We start from the raw sequence: 20599 nt of genomic DNA on the forward strand, positions 1-20599 counted from the left end.
AGAATAAAATTGAAACCCCCAAATTATACAAAATTGAAACCCAAAAATTATACAAAATATCAGTGAAATAAAATTGATACATCATTAGCCCAACTAACCACAAACAAGGGTGAAGACTCAATAAAATCATATATGAAAAAGGAGATGTGAAAATGGTTACTACCATAAAAAAAAGGATCATTAGGAATTACTACAAATAACTATTTGCCAACAAATTGGAAAATCTAAAAGAAATGAATAGATTTCTGGACAATTTACCAAAATTGAGTCATGAAGACATAGAAAACCTAAATGGACAATTGACCAAGACACATATGAATTAAGTAATGAAGGCCCTCACAACAAAGAAAATCCAAGGACTGCATGGCTTCACTGCTGAATTATACCAAACTTTAAGTGAGGTGCTAATTCTTCTCAGACTATTCAAATTACTTATTTATGTATTTATTTGAAAGTCAGAGTTACATAGAGAGAGGAGAGGCAGAGAGAGGTCTTCCATCCAATGGTTCACTCCCCATTTGGCCACAATGGCTGAAGCTGTGCCGATCCGAAGCCAGGAGCCAGGAGCTTCTTCCTGATCTCCCAAGTGGGTGCAGGGGCCCAAGCACTTGGGCCATCTTTGACTGCTTTCCCAGGCCATAGCAGAGAGCTGGATCAGAAGGGAGCAACCAAGACTAGAACCAGTGCCCATATGGGATGCTGGCGCTTCATGCCAGGGCATTAACCCACTTTGCCAGAGCACAGGCCCCTCAAATTAATTTAAATAGAGGGAATCCTCCCAAATTTCTGAGTCCAGTATCACCTTATTTGTATAGTCAGAAAAAGATACAATGAAGATAAACTGAAATCCCTTATGAAGACAGATGCAAAAATCCTCAACAAAATATTAGATAATTAAATTCAGCAACACATCAAGATCATTCACCTGGACCAAGTGGGATTTGTTCCTGGGATGCAGTAATGGTTCAATATATGCAAATCAATAACTGTGCTACATCACATTATCAAATTGAAAAATAAAAGCATATGGTTATCTCAATATATAAAGAACATCTGACATAATATAGCATGCTTTCATGATAAAAACCTTAAGAAATCGAGGTAAAATATGACAAAACCACAACCAATATAATATTGAATGTGGGAAAATTGGAAGTATTTACACTAAGATCCAGAATCAGACAAGGATGCCCACTCTCATCATTACTACTCAATAAAGTTCTACAAGTTTTAGAGCCATTAGATAAGAGAAGGAAATCAAAGGATACAAATGGGAAAGAAGGAAGTTAAATGATCTTCATTTGCAGATTATATGATCCTATACATAGAAAAGCCAAAAGACTTCACTGAGAGCCAGCACGGCAGCTCAATAGGCTAATCCTCCACCTTGCAGTGCTGGCACACTGGGTTCTAGTCCCGGTCGGGGCGCTGGATTCTGTCCTGGTTGCCCCTCTTCCAGGCCAGCTCTCTGCTGGGGCCAGGGAGTACAGTGGAGGATGGCCCAAGTGCTTGGGCCCTGCACCCTATGGGAGACCAGGATAACGCCTGGCTCCTGCCTTTGGATCAGCGTGGTGCGCCGGCCGCAGCATGCCAGTCACAGCGGCCACTGGAGGGTGAACCAATGGCAAAAGGAAGACCTTTCTCTCTGTCTCTCTCTCTCTCTCACTGTCCACTCTGCCTGTCAAAAAAAGACTTCACTGAGAGATTATTGGAATGCATAACAGAGTTTGGAAAACTTGCAGAACTTAAAATCAATACAAAAACATCAATAGCATTTGTATACACAAACAATGTCATGATTAAGAAAGAATTCATAAGATTAATTCCATTCACAATAGCTACAAAAATTTAAATACCTTGGGGTAAATTTAATCAAGAATGGGAAAGATCTCTACAATGAAAATTATAAAACAATAAGGAAAGAAAGAGAAAGATGAAACAGAAAATGGAAAAATCTTCCATGTTCATGAATTGAAAGAGTCAATATCATCAAAATGTCCATACTACCCAATTCCTAGATTCAATGTAATCCCAATCATAACATCAAAGATATTCTTGTCATATCTGGAAACAACAACCCTAAAATTCATATGGAAAAATGAGACCATGAATATAAAGCAATCCTAAACAATGAAAATAAAGCTTCAAGCATCACAATACTGGATTTCAAGACAAATTCTAGGACATCTATAATCAAAACAGGTTGTTATTGGTACAAAAATAAACATGTTGACCAATGGAACAGATTAAAAACCCCATAAATTAATCTGCAGCCAACTAATCTTTGACAGATGAGTTAAAATCTGTCCCTGGAGAAAGAACTGTGTCTTTAATAAATGGTTTTTGGGGACATGGGATCTTTGCAAGCAGAAGTATGAAACCAGACTCCTACCTTACACCCTATATAAAAATGAACTCACAGTTCATCAGGGATCTAGACCTAAAATATTCAGCTATCAGACTACTAGAAGAAAACATAGGAGAAACACTGCAAATATTGGCATAGGTGACAAATTCTCAATAAGACACCATAGACATAGGCAATACAAGTAAAAATAAACACATGGAATTACTTCAAGCTACAAAGCTTCTGGACAGCAAATGAAACACTCAGAAAAGTTGAGTAAACACTCAATGACAAAATGGGAGGAAAATATTTGCAAACTATACATCTGATAAAGGATCAATGTCCAGGATATATTAAGAGCTCAGGAAACTCAAAAACAACAAGAAAAAAATCTAGTTATGAAATGAGATAAGGAAATGAACAGGCACTTTTCAAAGGATGAAGTACTAATGGCAATAGACACAGGAAAAGATGCTCAGAAACACAAGCCATCAAGAAAATGCATATAAAAACCACATTGAGGTTTCACCTCAACCAATTGAAATAGCTATCATCCAAAAGTCAAGAAATAGCAAATACCAGTGAGGATGTCAGGAAATTGGTACCCTGATACACTGTATGAAAACTAGCAAAAACAATTATGGAAGACAATATAGACATTCCTCAGAAATCTGAAAATAGATTTATCATATAACCCTGCCATCTCACATCAGAGTTGACCCAAAGGAAATGCATTATGCATATGAAAGACTTATCTGTAACCTCATGTTTATAGCAGCTCAACTCAGAATAGCAAAGGTATGGAATCAACCCAGATGCCCATCAACTGATGACTGGATAAAGACATTGTGGTATACATAAACACTGGAATACCACTCAGGCATAAAAGAATGAAATCCTGATGTCTGCAACAAAATTAATGCGATTGAAGACCATCATGCTTAATGAAATAAGTGAGTTTGAAAAAGACAAATGTCATTTTTTAATTTGTCGTAACTAATATACAGAGTACAAAAATTTATGAGCAAAATTGTTATATCAATATATAATTTGAACATAGTGATGATTCAGTTACATTCACAAGTCATATATGAATTACACATAAATCTGAAAGTACTTAACAAGTTTCATGGAAAAACAGAATTAAAAGGCAAGTTTATTTTAGCGCAAAAATTCTAAAATGCATAGTTTTCTCACAATATACATTTTCATAAACTTTGTGAACCCCTCTCATATGTATGTTTCAAAAAATTTTCAGCAAAATAAGCTTATGTTGTAATTCCATTTTCTATTAACTTTTTCAATTGCTCTTGTATACACTATTTAAAAGCTACTTATTAGTATGTGCTATCAGAGAAAATACTGTATCTGTATTAGACCATTGCCATTGCTATAACAAAACTCCCAAGGCTGGCAGCTTTATTATAAGGAAAAGAGACTTATTTAGCTCACAGTTTGAGAAGTTCAAGGGCCTGGCACCAGCATAGCTGGGCTCTGGTCATGACTTCATGACAGAATCATTGTGAAAGGTATATGAAAGCAATGATATCATAAGATAGGAAACTAGTGCACCAGAGATGACTAGGTTCCATGAGAATTACATCAATTGCCTTCAAGGGTTATATTCCCATGACCTCTTATGAGGCTCCACCATCTCTCTCTTTTTTGAAGATATTTACTTATTATTTGAAAGACTGGCTGAGGGATGGAGAGTTGTGGGAAAGGAGAGAGATACAGGGAAGGATATGAAAAGAGATACAGATTTTTCATCTGCAGGTTCACTCCCCAAATGACCACAATAGCCAGGTCTTGGCCTAGCTGAAGTCAGGTTCCAGAATTCCATCCAGGTCTCCTATAAGTGTGGCAGGGGCCCAGGTTCTTCAAAAATCTTCCACTTCCTTCCCAGGCACATTATCAAGAAGATGAATTAAAAGCATAGTAGCTGGGATCCAAATTAGCACTCTGATATGAGATGGCAAACTGCTCCACCACAATGCTGGTCCCATATGCTCCAATATCTCCTAACATTGCCTCACTGATGAATATGCTTCCCACACATGAATGCTCAGAGGACACACTCAAAGCATATCCAATTCATAGCAGCATCTATAAAGAACAAGATGCTTGAAGAAGGAAAAGATAAAAAAACTAGGGGGCTGACGCTGTGGTACAGCGGATTAACTCCCTGGCCTGAAGCTCCGGCATCACATATGGGCGCTGGTTCAAGACCCGACTGCTCCACTTCCAATACAGCTCTCTGCTATGGCCTGGGAAAGAGGTAAAAGATGGCCCAAGCCTTTGGGCCCCTGTACCTGTGTGGGAGACCTGGAAGAAGCTCCTGGCTCCTGGCTTCGGATCAGCGCAGCTTTGGCTGTTGCAGCCAATTGGGGAGTGAACCATCAGGTGGAAGACCTCTCTCTCTCTCTCTCTCTCTCTCTCTCCTTCTCTACCTCTCTACCTCTCTTATCTCTGTGTGTAACTCTGACTTTCAAATAGATAAATAAATAAATATTTTTTAAAAAAGATAAAAATATAGGAAGAACTATGGTGAACTAACAATACTAACAATAATTCAAAAATTGAATTTTTGAATTACTTGAACATAGTGATGATTCAAATAATCAGTTGGAAGATAATGTTAACAAGATTTCAAGACTAGAATAAAAAGATAAAGTGAATATAGGAGGAAAAATTTAGATTTTCAACCTTTAAAAGTATTGCATCAAGTAACATAAATTTCAATGAGAGAGGAGAAAAGCAGTAGGAAAAATACACAAAAATTCTCTAGCCCACAAATACACAAGTTTTTAGATTCAACGTGCCCAACCTAACAACCTAACAAATTTTAAAAACTACACATCAAGGCATAAAATCATTAAATTTTGGAGATACAAACGACCCTAAACATTTCCAGGGGGTTGGAAATACAATATTATGAACAAATATAAAAGACAAGTGGCAAGTCTTTATAAAAACAATATTAGCAGGGCCCAGCGCCATGGCTCACTTGGTTAATCCTCCGCCTGTGGTGCCGGCATCCCATATGGGTGCCCAGTTCTAGTCCTGGTTGCTCCTCTTCCAGTCCAGCTCTCTGCTGTGGCCCAGGAGGGCAGTGGAGGATGGCCCAAGTGCTTGGGCCCCTGCACCCACATGAGAGACCAGGAAGAAGCACCTGGCTCCTGGCTTTGGATCGGCGCAGCAGCGGCCATAGTGGCCATTTGGGGGTGAACCAATGGAAGGAAGACCTTTCTTTCTGTCTCTGTCTGTAACTCTACCTGTCAAATAAATAAATAAATAATCTTAAAAAAAATTTAAAAAACAATATTAGCTATTATAAGATTATGAAGAAATGGCTTCAAATTTTGATTTATAGAATTCTCACCCTACACAATAAGTACTAGTGCAATAAACACACTGTAAGGTAGCTTAGAGATTGAACATTTACCATAAAAGAGCTGTTGGAGAAGGTCAGCAAATATAGGAAATACAAAATAAGGACTTGGGATACAATCCTTCAAGCAATTCTACAATCCAGACTAGAAGTTAAAAAATGAGAGCTGTGAAAGATACTACATTATGTCTGTGCATTTAGAAAAAAGTATTGCCAGGATTTTGATGTATTTGTTCTAGCATTTGGGAAAAAGTAGCAATAGGGACACACTCAAGACAAAGTAAATGTAAATATAAAACAAGGCTATTAAATTCAAGATAAACAAAAACTGGTGTGAAAATCTACTTGGCAAAATCTTTTGTGTGTATAATATAAATCAACATGTAAATACCAAATGTTTTCATCATTAATTATGATACGACAATATTGGGAATTGAGTCAGGGAGAAGGCAAAGGATGGAATGTGCTTGCTTTAAATGAATTATGACTTTTTATCATTAAACAAATTAATTATTTAACCATTAAAATGTCTAATCTTTTAATGAAAAGAGTCAAAATAACTATTTTCTTATCTAAGAGTAACTGAGGAAGAGTGACTTGGTCTCATCCCAGACTTCATAACCAAAGGCAGCAAACTCGGTGAAACTTGCAAGTGCAAGAAGGAAAAAAATGCATATGTGCATATGTATGATTTAATTCTTTTGCATATTACTATGGAGCCCTGCTCATTTCAACATTTTGGAATGGGTCCACGTATACATCCTTGTTTTTGAAAATTTATTAATTCTATTTGAAAGGCATAGTTACAGGGAGAGGGGCAGGGGGAGGGGGGGGAAAGAGTCGTCTATCTGCTGGTCCACTCCCCAGATGGCCAAAAAGGCCAGAGCTGCACTGATCTGAAGGCAGGAGCCAGAAGCTCCGGGTCTCCCATGTGGGTGCAGGGACCCAAGAACTTGGGCCATCTTCCACTGCTTTCCCAGGTGCATTAGCAGAGAGCTAGATCAGAAGTGGAGCAGCTGGGACTTGAACCAGAACCACTAGCAGCAGTCTTACCCACCACACCACAGTGCCAACCCCCATGTATACATTCTTATAATTCTAGCATCTGCAAATAATGACAAATTCACCTCTCTCTTTCCCAATTTTGCCACACTCTCCATCTTGAGGGTGCGTCTAACCAGCCATCAATTAATCAAAATGTCATGGCCAATGTCAGATGGCATCCCTAGTGGAAAACCACAATCAGAAGCACTGGCTATGGACACCACCCCGCTCAGGGCACAGACCGGGTCATGAATAAGCAGTCTCAGGTGCTGCATTCCCATGAGTCTCCCTCCACTCCCTCTCCGAGCATGCATGTGGGAATCAGGGACACAGATGCTGCAGATGCTGTGTTCTTCCAGGGGTTTCATGCATCCACAGCCCCCTCACCTTTTCTTTCTTCAAAGAAGGCTGGTGGAGAGGGGGAGGAGAATTATTGCTGAACATCTGAAAATTAAATTTAAGGTAAGTTTGTGTTTCCTATTTCAAAACACGAAAAAATATGATGTTCTTTTGAATTGCCCTACCTGAGGAAGGCATTTCTTTATCTAGCCCTAAGTCTTCTTTCCATGGTGAATGTCACAGGTTTAGAGGATTGATCCCACTCCCCAGTACAACTACCATATCTGTCTATTTAATCATGTATCCATTTTGCAAACCATTCAGTTATTCCTGTTGGCTTTCTTTATTATGCATTTGTATGGTATAGAAATACAATCTGCAGGAGAATATTAGATCATTATTTTAGACAGAGATTTGTTAATGATAAACCTACTTGGAATCACGCACAACATACTCTTACTCTTCAGCACAGACTTGAATTGGAAAACAAGGTCAAGTAGGAGATAGTCTGACAAGGAATTTGCTTTTTGAGGATTTTAAGAGTATGGATATATTTGAGCAAAGAACTTTGTTTCAACAAGGATAGAGATTCCCTCCACCCACTTCATTCAACCCCAATTCATAATGGGACTTTTGTATTACTAGATAGGGAATATGAATATTTCAGGCCATATTTTTGTATGGTATATGAGAAGCAGTATGATATAATGGCTAATATTAATTGAATACTTGTTTTAAAATCATAGTTTTAATTTGAAGGAAGTTTGCAAAAATTACAGTTAAATTGGTTGGTAAGTGGAGAGGAAAGGGGGAGAGCCTTATTTACTGAACATCAACTTGGTACCACATTGCCAATTATTTTGCATATATTTACTTATTTTGACTTGAAATGCCACATGCCTACATTGTGATGACTCAGAGAAGAATCCTAATAGAGAAAATGTTTCATTCATTTGATATGATACGGCAAAGAATGTCCACAAGCACTTGGATGTTAGGTATTTCAGCTCCTTGATTTCCTTGCTTGCTCCTATATTACAAACCTGTTTACTTTGTTCTCTAATAACTGAAAACATATAGAAAGAATTATATTAATTAATTTAAGGAAGACAAAAGGCTCCAACCTAATCATAGGTTTTATTTTATCTCTGTGCTTACAAGAAGGAAGTATCCATAATCCTCATTTAGTTAATGAGCTGTACAAGTATATATAACCTTTTAATTCAACAAGGACCAGGATAGCACAGCAAGTAAAACAGTCATTTGAAATTACATTTTTGAAGATTTAAGGTTAATTCACAGATGTTGGCAATAATATCTGGAATCCAGGTGTCTCACAAGTTAAAAAAAATCCAAGGGACATATTTTTAATAACACCAAAATTAGATATTAGTCATAAATATTCACATGCTTTTACTGAACAAGGTAATAAGATTGAGCCTCTGTTAACATTTTCTATTTATCACTTTATCATATCAGAATTTTTGAACTGGTTTTATGATGTAGAATTTCATTGTGCCTGCTGAGGTTAGGTAGTCATTATCACCTTTTTTGGAAAAAATTGTTGAGAACATTGTTATTTAAGACAAATTGCATTCTCCAGTTTAAGTTATGAAATTTATAGATTCATGTTATTGGTAGTATTTAAATATAATTTGTAGAAAACTTCAGAGAATACAAAAGGAACTTTCTGAATTTAGTGAATTTAGTAAGATCACAGGATTCAAAATTGGTACAAAGTATAATTATTTGCATTGCAATCTACATAAAATTATATCTCTGCATAAACTGTTGAGAGGAAATGGCATATTGTCATTTAAATTAATTATTATCTTGCAACCACACAGGAATTATTTAGATGTTAAAATATCATTGGTTTTATTTCATAGAAGTAAATTACAAATGGCTGACAAAAAAACTGTATATGGGTGAAATGGTCATTTTTCCATAGAATTATTGTTTATAGCTATTGTATATATTCCCACTAAACTATGGTATTTTTACTTTTTATTTGTTAAACTTATTTGGTGAAGTATTAACTCTTTTTTACTGTAATGTAAATTTAAAATGTTATTGCAAAAACTAAAAAAAGACAGAAAGAAAGGCAGAAGGAAGTAGGGTTGGAGGGAAGGAGAGAGGAAGGGAATATCATTATGATTTTAGACTTGGACATATAAATTATATTAAATCTGTTAAAATTAATTAAAATAAGAAACAAAATTTGTGTACAAAAGGCAATTACTTTTTATACTAGTTAAAGCTGAAGCTCAAAAAATGGTACCATTTCCAACAACAACCCCAAAAGTAAAGTACCTTAAGGATACAGCTAACAACTTATGGACAAGATCTGTATACAAAAAAGTACAAAATAGTAATTAAAACATTAAAAATCTAAGTATATTTCATTTGTATATTTTTATTCATAGATTGGAGCATGCAGAACTTTTAAAATGTAAGTTCTTTTCAATGTTATCTATGGATTTTGGTTAATCTGAAACCAAATAACAGCCATCTTTTTAGTAGATTTCAACAAGTTGGTTATATATTTCATTCAAATAATCAATGTTAGCAATGCTTCCCAAAGTTTCCCAGAAAATATGGGAGGAAACCATCTGTGAATCCGGTTTTAAACAGATACACAAGGCAAATTAAGATATCAGAAAAACACTACAGACCAATGTTTATTTTGAATAAAGTCAGGAATCCTCAACAATATTTTATGAAATCACATCCACATTGTATATCATCACGATATGGAATTTATCCCTGTATTTTAACACTAAAAATTGATTAACATAAATACTTCGGTCAATACAAAAAATGAATAATACCATGACCATATCAATGGGTGCCAATAAAGCATTTGTAATAAGGTAACACTTACCCATGAGAGAAAACAAAACTTTCAACAAACTGTAAATAAAGGGGAACTTCCTCAAAATTATAAAACATACTGCTAATTAGCTTTCTGCTACCACATTGAAATAACTGAGGAAACACAACATAAAGAAAAGTTTATTTACCCCATGGTTTTGAAGGTACACAGTTCAGCATTGAGTGGGCCTCGCTGGTTCTCCTCCAATAATGGCATTCTTCCTGGTGCAGTCCTGAGGCAATGTAGAGCATCAGATAGCAAAAGGGAGTATATGTGTCTCCTACAAGGCCACCACGATTTAATCATGGCAACTCTACCCTAATGTCTCAATCCAATCCAGACACCTCCTAAAGGTCCCACTTCCAAACACCACAATGGGATTAAGTTCCCACCCTCATGGTTGCATTAAGACTGAGGATCAAGCCTTTTACCTTTGGGATGCTGGAAGATATTCAGTACTCAAACTTAACAGCCAACACCATAGTAGGCATTTATGAAAAAGCTTAAAGCTAACACAATGATTGTGAAAGACTAAACACTTCCCCCTGAGATGAGGACCAAGGACAGAATGCTCCCACAAATTTTGTTCAACATTTTGATGGAAATTCTAAACAGTAAAATAGGGGAAGAAAAAAATGAATTCATATTGGAAAGAAATAATTAAAACTCTCCTCATTAGCAGGAATCACAATCTTGTAGAAAAATCTGAAGTCATACCTACAAGAATTGATAAACAAGTTCATCAAAGTTAAATACCAACTATATTTCTAAACAGGGTGCCGCTGCTGCGGCCCCGGGGCCCCCGGCCGGCCGGCGCCCGCGGCGGGGCGGCTCCGGATCAGCCGGGCCGCTCCCTGGAGCCGCCGCCGGGCCTGGCCGACTGGCGCGCTAGCGTCCGCCGCGACGCGCGCGACTTCCTGTGGCTGTGCGCGCACCTGGACTGCACGCCCGACATCTGGGCGCTGTACGACTGGAGCGTGTGGCTCACGCCGTTCTTCAGCCAGGCCCACAGCCACAACCGCAGCCGCCGCTTTGACACGGCGTTCTACCTGTGCTGCCTGCGCGAGCCGCCGCTCGTCTGCCCCGACTCGGCGGAGGTGGTGGGATCCCAGTGGTCCTCTCCTTCAGAGGCAACCAGAAGTTTAATCTCAAAGGAGTTTTGGCTGCCTCCACCACAGTTCTACGAAATCAGAAGACTTGAGAACTTTGCCTCCCTGTCTGACTTGCACATCTTTTGTTTGGACCGTGCATTGGAAGGAGTGGAAAGATGGCTGCCCATCAGCTTGTTAACTGCTGATGGGGTGGTCCAGCTTTTACCTGGGGATGAGCTATACTTGAAAGATTCAGACTTTTTAGAAAAAGTTTTGTCTACTGAAAAAAGTATAGAAGTCATGAGGGAAGGCAAGAAATTTCGCCGAATAGTGATCCACAGCCGCCATCTGTATAGCCTTCACGTGACCATTCAGCCGCAGTACAAGCACATCTATCCCAAGAACTACATGGCGAGTAAGAGCCACTTGTAGGGCGCCGCTCATTGGCACGCTGGCCTGCCCGAGGTGGTGCTAATAACAATGAGAGTTGAATAAACTTACTTGAAATGTAAGAAACCTGTAAAAGTTCTGATGCAGGGATTCTTAGCTCTCTTGCTTATTTTTTTTTTCTGTAAACCTTACAATATGGCACAAGTATAAAGTTTATAAAGTATTAATGATCTTGCTACCAAGAATTCCATGGGCGATGTCTCATCTCAGAAGTTTAAGATGTTCGACTGCTGTTGTTCTGCTGGGCCACTGTATTTGCACTTTCTTTCCCAAGGTGCTTTACAGAGTAACCCACGAGTTCCTCACACTTGCTGCTGGGAATTAACTAAAAGGATGTGTGATTGGACGGTGAGCAGTTGACTGCGACAGCCTCCAAATGACAATGTCACTGTTTTCTTTCGCATTTTATCTTGTCGATTAACATGCAATAATACAGTTGTACAAGGAAATCTATTTTAGTTAGTATTTTAAAGAAATATGAAGCCATAACAAAAGCCATCACTGTTTTTACTCCAGAGTGGTAGTTAATGAATGCAAAGAAGTTAGAGAGATGTGGTATTTAATTAATGATATTTTTGGTACATTTAATATAAGTATTTTTTACCTCCTTTTGGAGAGGAATGTTTACTGAGTAAAGGTGAGAAATGATCATTCTTTTTCAAGATCTTGACTGTATCATACAATTGATTTCATTTTTCATGAAATGTCTCCATTCCCTACCAATAAAATAAAGACATTGGTAAATACAAAAAAAAAAAATACCAACTATATTTCTAAACAGTGAATAATCTGGAAATGAAATTAAAAATGATTTAAATAAATAGAAAACAGAATAAAATGCATAATAAAATTAAATTCACACAAAACATATAAACACTGAAGAACTACAAAAGATTGCTGAAAGATTGCTGGAATAAATGGAAGGTCTAAATACATATAGAGATATTCTACATTGTAAATTTAAAAGTCTATATTGTTAAGAAGGTGATATTGTGCAAATTGAGCTGCGGTTTCACTGCCATCCCAATCAAAATATCAGCAGGACTTCTTTCCAGTAATAAACTGAACCTAAAATTCATATGAATATACACTGGACTCTGATTAGCTGAAGCAATCTTAATGGAACAAAGTTGGAAGTTACATATCTCTGGATTTTAAGGCTACACTAAATTAAAACTATGGTATAGGCCGGCGCCATGGCTTAACAGGCTAATCCTCCGCCTTGCGGCGCCAGCACACCAGGTTCTAGTCCTGGTTGGGGCGCCGGATTCTATCCCGGTTGCCCCTCTTCCAGGCCAGCTCTCTGCTATGGCCCGGGAAGGCAGTGGAGGATGGCCCAAGTCCTTGGGCCCTGCACCTGCAAGGAGGTGCAGGAGAAGCACCTGGCTCCTGGCTTCGGATCAGCATGATGCGCTGGCCGCAGCGGCCATTGGAGGGTGAACCAACGGCAAAAAGGAAGACCTTTCTCTCTATCTCTCTCCCTCACTATCCACTCTGCCTGTCAAAAAAACAAAACAAAACAAAAAAAAAACCTATGGTATAAGCATAAGGAAAGTCATAATTTCTTGGGATGGAATTGAAAATTAGAAATAAACATTTACATTTATGATCAATGGATTTTTGACAAAGGTGCCAGGATAATTTGAAAGTGAAGAGCCATTTTTTCAGTTTTCTGGGAAATTTTTTAATGAATTCATCTTGTTGCTGGCTCTCCTCAAATCACACACTGCAATAATTTTTAGCATATTTCTGTTAATATTTTTACCATAAAATGTGAGATGGACATAAAAAAGAAATATCCTAAATAAATAATTTAACTTTAATGAATTGAAAGCAGAGCAAGTTAAACACAACACTAGCATAAAGAATGACAAAATAATTAGAAATTTTTAAAAATATAGAATAGGAAAATAATAAAAACACAATTAAACCAAAAGTTAATTTTTTGGAAAAGGTCAACAAAATCAACAAAGCATTACTAGAGTTGTCATGAAAAAAGTGAGAACAACCAAGATGGGATGTGGATGATAATAATGTTGCAGTTATCTTAAAAAATCTCTCTCTACATAAGAACATACATCACATAAAAATTGATTTTTTTTCTACTGTTTCAGGGGATAATAATTTCACTTCTCTCCCTAGTTTAAATCTCAGTGGAGCTGCAGACTAAATTATTTCTTTTTTATTTTTATTTTTTTTTTTATTTTTTGACAGGCAGAGTGAACAGTGAGAGAGAGAGAGAGAGAAAGGTCTTCCTTTACCGTTGGTTCACCCTCCAATGGCCACCTCAGCCTGCACGCTGCGGCCAGCGCACTGCGCTGATCCGATGGCAGGAGCCAGGTGCTTCTCCTCGTCTCCCATAGGGTGCAGGGCCCAAGCACTTGGGCCATCCTCCACTGCACCCCCGGGCCACAGCAGAAAGCTGGCCTGGAAGAGGGGCAACCGGGACAGAATCCAGCGCTCTGACCGGGACTAGAACCTGGGATGCCAGTGCCGCAAGGCGGAGGATTAGCCTATTGAGCCACGGCGCTGGACCAGACTAAATTATTTCAAGCAGAAAACCTCTGTGAATGATTCTGATTGGGGTATATTGGGAGTGGTGGGCTCTGCAGACTCTGGGTGTCCTGTTCCATGCTAGGAGAAGGAATCCCAGCATGCAAATATAAATTTGCAGTTGTAAAGGTCATCATGCATTGTCCATACCAGGGGTGAATAAACTTTGTTTTAAATAAAGGGTCATACAGTAAATATTTTAGGTGTTCAGGTCACAAAAATCTCCATTATAAATATTCAACTTGGGTATAGAGCTCTCTGTCATATATTTCAAACAGTGCTGTGATATTAGAGAACTATAGCACTCGGTGTCACTGGGTATGACTATTTGCATCAAATCATTTAGAAATTCACAAGATTTATTTGAGTTCAAGCATTCTCACTCTTCCTGAGAAAAGTCTACACTTACATCTCTGAACATCACCAAATCCTGAAATGACAAAGCCATGTATTATTTACAAGATTAAAGAAGACATTTTCAACATGAAGTAATTTTTCAATGAACAGGCTAGGACGGCAAGCCTGTGATGTGGGTAGGTGGCAGTAAGGAAAAGACAATGACTGACGCAGAATATCTATATGTTCTGAAGATTTCTATCAATGTATACAAGGGGTTGGCAAATGTTTTTGGTAAAGGGTAATCTCTGAAGCTTTGCATGACACACATGGTCCCTGTTGTTGCACATTATTCCCCTTTTTTGTTAAATGATTGTTATTCATATTGTAACTATCATGCAGGTGGTACCAAAAAAAGCCATGTTTCAACCTGGCTTCCAGGTCAAGTACATAGTATTTGCAGTTCGCCCACAACTATGAAAGTCAAAAATTTCTATATAATCAGGGATACCTAAAGTTATTTATTCCCAGACATGTCAGACAATCTGAATTTTCCAGGGGCCACCACTTTGGCATGGTAGGCTAAGCTGCCACCTGCAATGCCGGTATCCCGTATGGCTGCTGGTTCATATCCTGGCTGTTCCTCTTCTGATCCAGCTGTCTTTTTATGGCCTGGGCAATCAGTGGAAGACAACCCAAGTGCTTGGGTCCTGCACCCACACAGCAGACCCAGAAGAAGCTCCTGGATTGGGAATGGCCCAGCTCTGCCATTGCGGTCATTTTGGGAGTGAACCAGCAAATGGAAGACTTTTCTCTCTGTCTTTTCCTCTCTTTGTTTGCAACTCTACCTCTCAAATAAATAAAAATCTAAAAAAAAAAAAATGTTCCAATGAATTGAAATAGGTTTAAAAGAACACTGCTTGTAGAAGGCCTAAAAATTATCAATAAACTCAATAAATATGATTTATTCTATCTTCTTTGCTTTTATAAGGACCAGAAAATAATGACTTGCAATTTTTCCCTCAAATGAACCATAAATCTGTTTTAAAAAGTAGAATTTCCATAAAATTAAATATTTTTCTAAATCTAACTTTTTATTACATTGCATCATTACAATTTTTTCTTAGTATAATAAGTCCCTTACTACATATTTTAAATTTACAACACAGGCTTAGCAATGTATTTCTATAGTGTTAAATATTTTAAATTATATTTACATTACACAAAATCCTAAAATTACCGACAAACATGCTAGGTAGCCCAAATTCAGATGTGCTGTGCATGAAAAATATATACCAGATAGCAAACCCTTTAGAAAAGAAATTTTTTAAATAGCTTAATAATTATATATTGATTACACTTTGAAATAATATATTGGCTTCAATGCATTAAATAAATCATTAAAATTAATTATATCTCTTTTTTTACTTTAATGTACTAATAAAATATTTAATGTTATGCACATGCCTTGCATTTTATTCTTTACTTCTTAAATGTGACCATTGGAAAATTTTAAATTACATTTGTAGCTCACATTATAATCGGTCTGGACAGTGCTTTTTAATGTGTTCTTGGGCTCTAAGAGTTTCAGATAACAATGCCCTCCTCCAGCAACCACACTTCTGTTTCACCTCAGTTCTAGGCAGAAGCAGAGTGAGCACACAGGAGATGCTGAATGATTTGGCCAGTGCACACTTGGAGAAGAAGGGGGCACACAGGAGTGGCCTGGGATGCAGAGCCCCACCCCTCACTGGAATGGGAGACAGCTGTTGAGTGGGGTTAAGAACTTCCAGAATAACAACTGGTAATGTTAATGTAGTATGGAAAAGAGACAGTTTCAAATAGAAACACCAAGTTACATGAGTCATTATTCTAGTATTGCAAACACTGGTCAGTTTTCCTCGGGGGTCATTTACTGGAGAAGCAGAGTCCACAGAAGCTGGAGCTGTGAATAGAAAATGAAATCATGAGAAAAGAATTGCCTCAGAGCTTCTAAATTTTAAAAGCTTGTTTTACTTTTCTATTCCTACATGCAATTCTTGCCTCCAGTAGTACATGGACAAGCTATGAAAGGTGAGACATAATTTAGACAAATAATGCCCTCCCTAAAACCATGGGGAATCAGCTACACAAGGAATACAGCAGAGTCTCTGGCATGGAAGCAATGCCCAGACACTCTAGCAGGACTTTGGCAGGGGGATTCCAGCTGGTCCCCAACCTCTTCCTGGATAGAGTGATCTCCACCAGACACTGGGCTATGCACATCTGTCATTGGTAGACCCTATTCCCCATTCCCATTTAAACCAAAACTTTCTCTTTTGTCTTACAAATCTGGCTGGCCTCCCAAAACCTGTGGAGAAAAATGGTATAAATAAGAATTGCCCAAATTTTCTGCAACTTGAATTACCTGAAGATCTTGAAAATATACAGAGTCCTGGCACCCAATCCCAAACTCTCTGATTTAATTAGTAACAGTTTGATTTCGGAATCAGAGTTATTTAAGCCAGGAACTCCGCCCAGGTCTTCTGCATGGATGGCAGGGGCCCGGTACTTGGAAAATTATCTCTGACTCTCAGGCACATTAGAAAGAAACTTGTAGCCGGTGCCGTGGCTTAACAGGCTAATCCTCCACCTTGAGGTGCCGGCACACAGGGTTCTAGTCCCGGTTGGGGCGCCGGATTCTATCCCAGTTGCCCCTCTTCCAGGCCAGCTCTCTGCTATGGCTCAGGAGTACAGTGGAGGATGACCCAAGTGCTTGGGCCCTGCACCCGCATGGGAGACCAGGAGAAGCACCTGGCTCCTGGCTTCAGATCAGCGAGATGCGCCAGCCGCAGCAGCCATTGGAGGGTGAACCAACAGCAAAAAGGAAGACCTTTCTCTCTCACTATCCACTCTGCCTTTCAAAAAATTAAAAAAAGAAAAAAAAAAAGAAAGAAGCTTGAGCAGAAGCAGAGGATCTGGGACTTGAACTTATAATCTAATATGTAAATGATTGAACCAGTGGTTCAACCCATGATTCAATTTTTAATTGCTAAGTTGAAGCAGACATCAACAAATGGAAGAATCTCTTAAAATTTCAATTCTGAGATTTTAGATTAATTTAAATTTAAATCTTTACATTTGATTAAAATCTATGTAATCTTAAAGAATTATAAACCTCAGTATGTTGATGAGGTTAAATAGTCAATACCTGGCCAAAACTATTTTTTTTAGTCTTCCTGTTGCCATCTTTTATGCAGGCTATTTAATCAATTTTCTTAGCGACTATATAGTGTCCTGTCCACATGCTCATGTAAAAAAATCAATGACAGTTTTTTCTTATATTCCTGATAACAGATTAATGCAGATTTGTGAAATATTTCCATTAAGAAACCTATAAAGGAAAAAATTAAAATGATCCATGGTCACAAATCCAGACAGTTATTATTTTAAGTGCATTTTCCCAAAACGTTTCTACAAGCATGTTTTGGTATAGTTTTATTTCTGAAAAAAGGTAATACTAATTGAAAATTTAAATAGTAATTTAAAATTTAAAAAAAATCTCTAATTTACAGGAATTCAGTGCTTTCATGGATTTCCCTCTCCCACCAAAAGTAATCATTATAAATATATACAGTGATTCTGTATACAATCTGTAGAGATTTTGTTGCTTTCAAAGCCAAGAAACGGAATCTGAAGACTTCATGTTCTGAATCCCTGTTGCAGTTTATTTCAGCATCTGGCTCATTTTCCTTCTTGCAAACACCCATTATAATTAACTCACATTTTCACTGCCATGGGACTACAGAAAGCTGACAGGCAATAAGTAAGCACTGCCATTTAACAACAATAGCTAACATTGTTTATGGACTCACTATGTATCAGGCTCTCTTCTGAGGTTTACAAATAACCCATGAAGTATATGCTTTAGAATTCTGACTTTATGCATATTGGAACTGTGACAGAGAGACTGTGAAACCTCACTCAAATTTAAGTGGCAGTGAGGACTCAAATCCTCTTAATGTAGCTAAACATTCTCCACCACTACCCTACACACCTCTCTCAGTCTATCTAAAGATGTATCCAAAACAAATTCTGGGTACCAGTCCCCAAATCACATCTGGCTGATTCCAGAAAGTTCCATTCATGGGTTCCCTGGGCGGGGTGGGGGGTGGCAACTCCATTCTTACCAGGAAATCATTAATGTTATCTAAACCCTAACCTGCTTACCAAACAAATGACAGTCAGACAAAGCACGGTCCGTGAGCTTCGGCGGGGTATTTCCCTATCAGAACCCACAGCACACAGTGACCTGTAGGACCACGTGGAGCACTGCAAAGACGAACGTGTTCTTGAGGCCCCAGGCCATAAACCAAGTAGAGAAATCCACTGTCCAAATCACTAAATTATTCTCAACCAGGGCTGTTCAAGAGAATGAAACCAGACGAACGCGTCCTGAAAACCAAGCGCAGCTCGTAGAAGCAGACAACATAACCCACTCGGGACTGAGCTGAGAGGTGTGGCCGCGGTTCCTTCTGCATCAGGGGACTTCCTTCTCTGGCCACCAGCAAGCAGGGGAAGCAGGCAGGGTTCAAGACATGTGAGGCTCTTCCGGCTCGGCCCCAGCTCCTCCCACTGCAGGCACGAATCTGCTGTCATCAGACGGGCTGAGAGTGTTCCATACCCAAGCGTGTCCCATATCCCCCCTCCCCAGGACGCCAGCCGCGCTCCTCTCGCTATGGGGCTGGGCAGGGAGATAGATTAGGTCCATGAGCTGCAGGCCACACTTCCCTGCCTCCACGTACTCCCACCTGTATCCACCCTGCTTTCAAGCCAAAACGAGGCTTGGAGGCTGCAGGGCTGGGCCGTGTCTCACTGGCCGGCTCTCTGACCTGCTCCCTCTCTCCTCCTGGACCCCCCGCAACCATGGCTACGGAGCTCCCCGACTACCCTTTCTGGTCTGCTCTCCCTGAATAAGGCCCTCCTGTCTCTTGTGTTCCTCCCACTTTCTAAATAAACTTAAACCTTACCATACTGCACCATACTGCACGCAGTGTTTGAGCCTGTGCTTAGGACTTTCTAACTAAAAAATAAAACCCCAATCTACTAATTTTTTTAAATCGTTTCAAGTACAAATGTCCACTGGCACTTTTTTTTTTGTAGTCTTCTAATTGTTTTTTCCCAGAGAAACCTTTTATTTAAGGCATATAAACTTCACACATTTCATAAATTCAACTTTAGGGACATGGCAATCCTTCCACACACTCCCACCTCTCTTGCTCCTCCAACTCCTATTCCCATTTTTATTTATTTTTTTACTAAGATCTATTTTCAAGTAACTTTTAACACATATGATTAACTCTGTGTTAAGTAAAGAGTTCAACAAATTGTATGAAATTTAAAAAAAAAGTTCCTCAACAGTGGAGACAATGCTGTTCAGCTGATTGCTTGTCAAAGTGTCAGTTTCACCTCTACAGATTCTTTAGGTGCTCTATTAGTTATCGCAGATCAGGGAGAACATGTGGTATTTGCCCCTTTGAGACTGGCTTATTTCACGAATATGATGTTTTCTAGTTTCATCCATTTTGTTGTAAATGACAGGATTTCTTTTTTTACTGCTGTGTGGTATTCCAGGTGTATATATCCAATTATTTCCTTATCCAATGTTCAGTTGACAGATTAATCCATAGCTTAGCTATTGTGAACTGAGCTACACCAGGATATTAATTTTAAGCTAACCTAGCCCACAACACTCAATGCAGAGACCCACCCCGCATCTAGTCCTGTCGTTTTTACGAGGGCTTTCATTGTAGGGCGCCACTTCTGCTTTCCTCTGGATCCTTCGTCTACAGCGGGTCCGAAAGGTGGCGCAAATGATACGGAGGGGTGCGGAGCCTCGGGATCTGGGGTTGCCCGCCAGGCTGCACCCGCAAAGCCACCCCTCAGCGTTACGGCCTCACAAGCTTGCGGGAAACTCAGCCTAAAACCCCAGGCGTGCTTTCCCCAACCCTGGCCGGTCCCGTGCTCCTTTGCCCTGAAAGGCATCGGCCTCAGCGGAGCCAGGCTGACTGCAGTGGTCCTCACCAATGCAGGATTCTGGAGCCCGCCTTCTTGATGGAGACTGCGCAGGCGCAGGGGAAAAGCTTCACTCCCGCCCTCCTCCGCGCTGCCAAGGCCAGGTGAAGGCGTTAATC

General features: G+C 39.0%; 1 protein-coding gene across 1 annotated transcript; it reads left to right on the forward strand.

The window, feature by feature from the left end:
- The first annotated feature begins 7094 nt into the window (after positions 1-7094).
- Positions 7095-11724, forward strand: LOC133749339 (acyl-coenzyme A diphosphatase NUDT19-like). The gene is made up of 3 exons (XM_062178521.1): positions 7095-7244; positions 9548-9573; positions 10772-11724. Exons 1-3 carry the CDS (start codon positions 7095-7097, stop codon positions 11517-11519), a joined length of 924 nt encoding a protein of 307 aa, XP_062034505.1. The 3' UTR covers positions 11520-11724.
- Positions 11725-20599: the final 8875 nt, after the last annotated feature.

This window comes from Lepus europaeus, chromosome 20, assembly GCF_033115175.1.
Source record: "Lepus europaeus isolate LE1 chromosome 20, mLepTim1.pri, whole genome shotgun sequence".
NCBI classification, from domain to species: domain Eukaryota; kingdom Metazoa; phylum Chordata; class Mammalia; order Lagomorpha; family Leporidae; genus Lepus; species Lepus europaeus.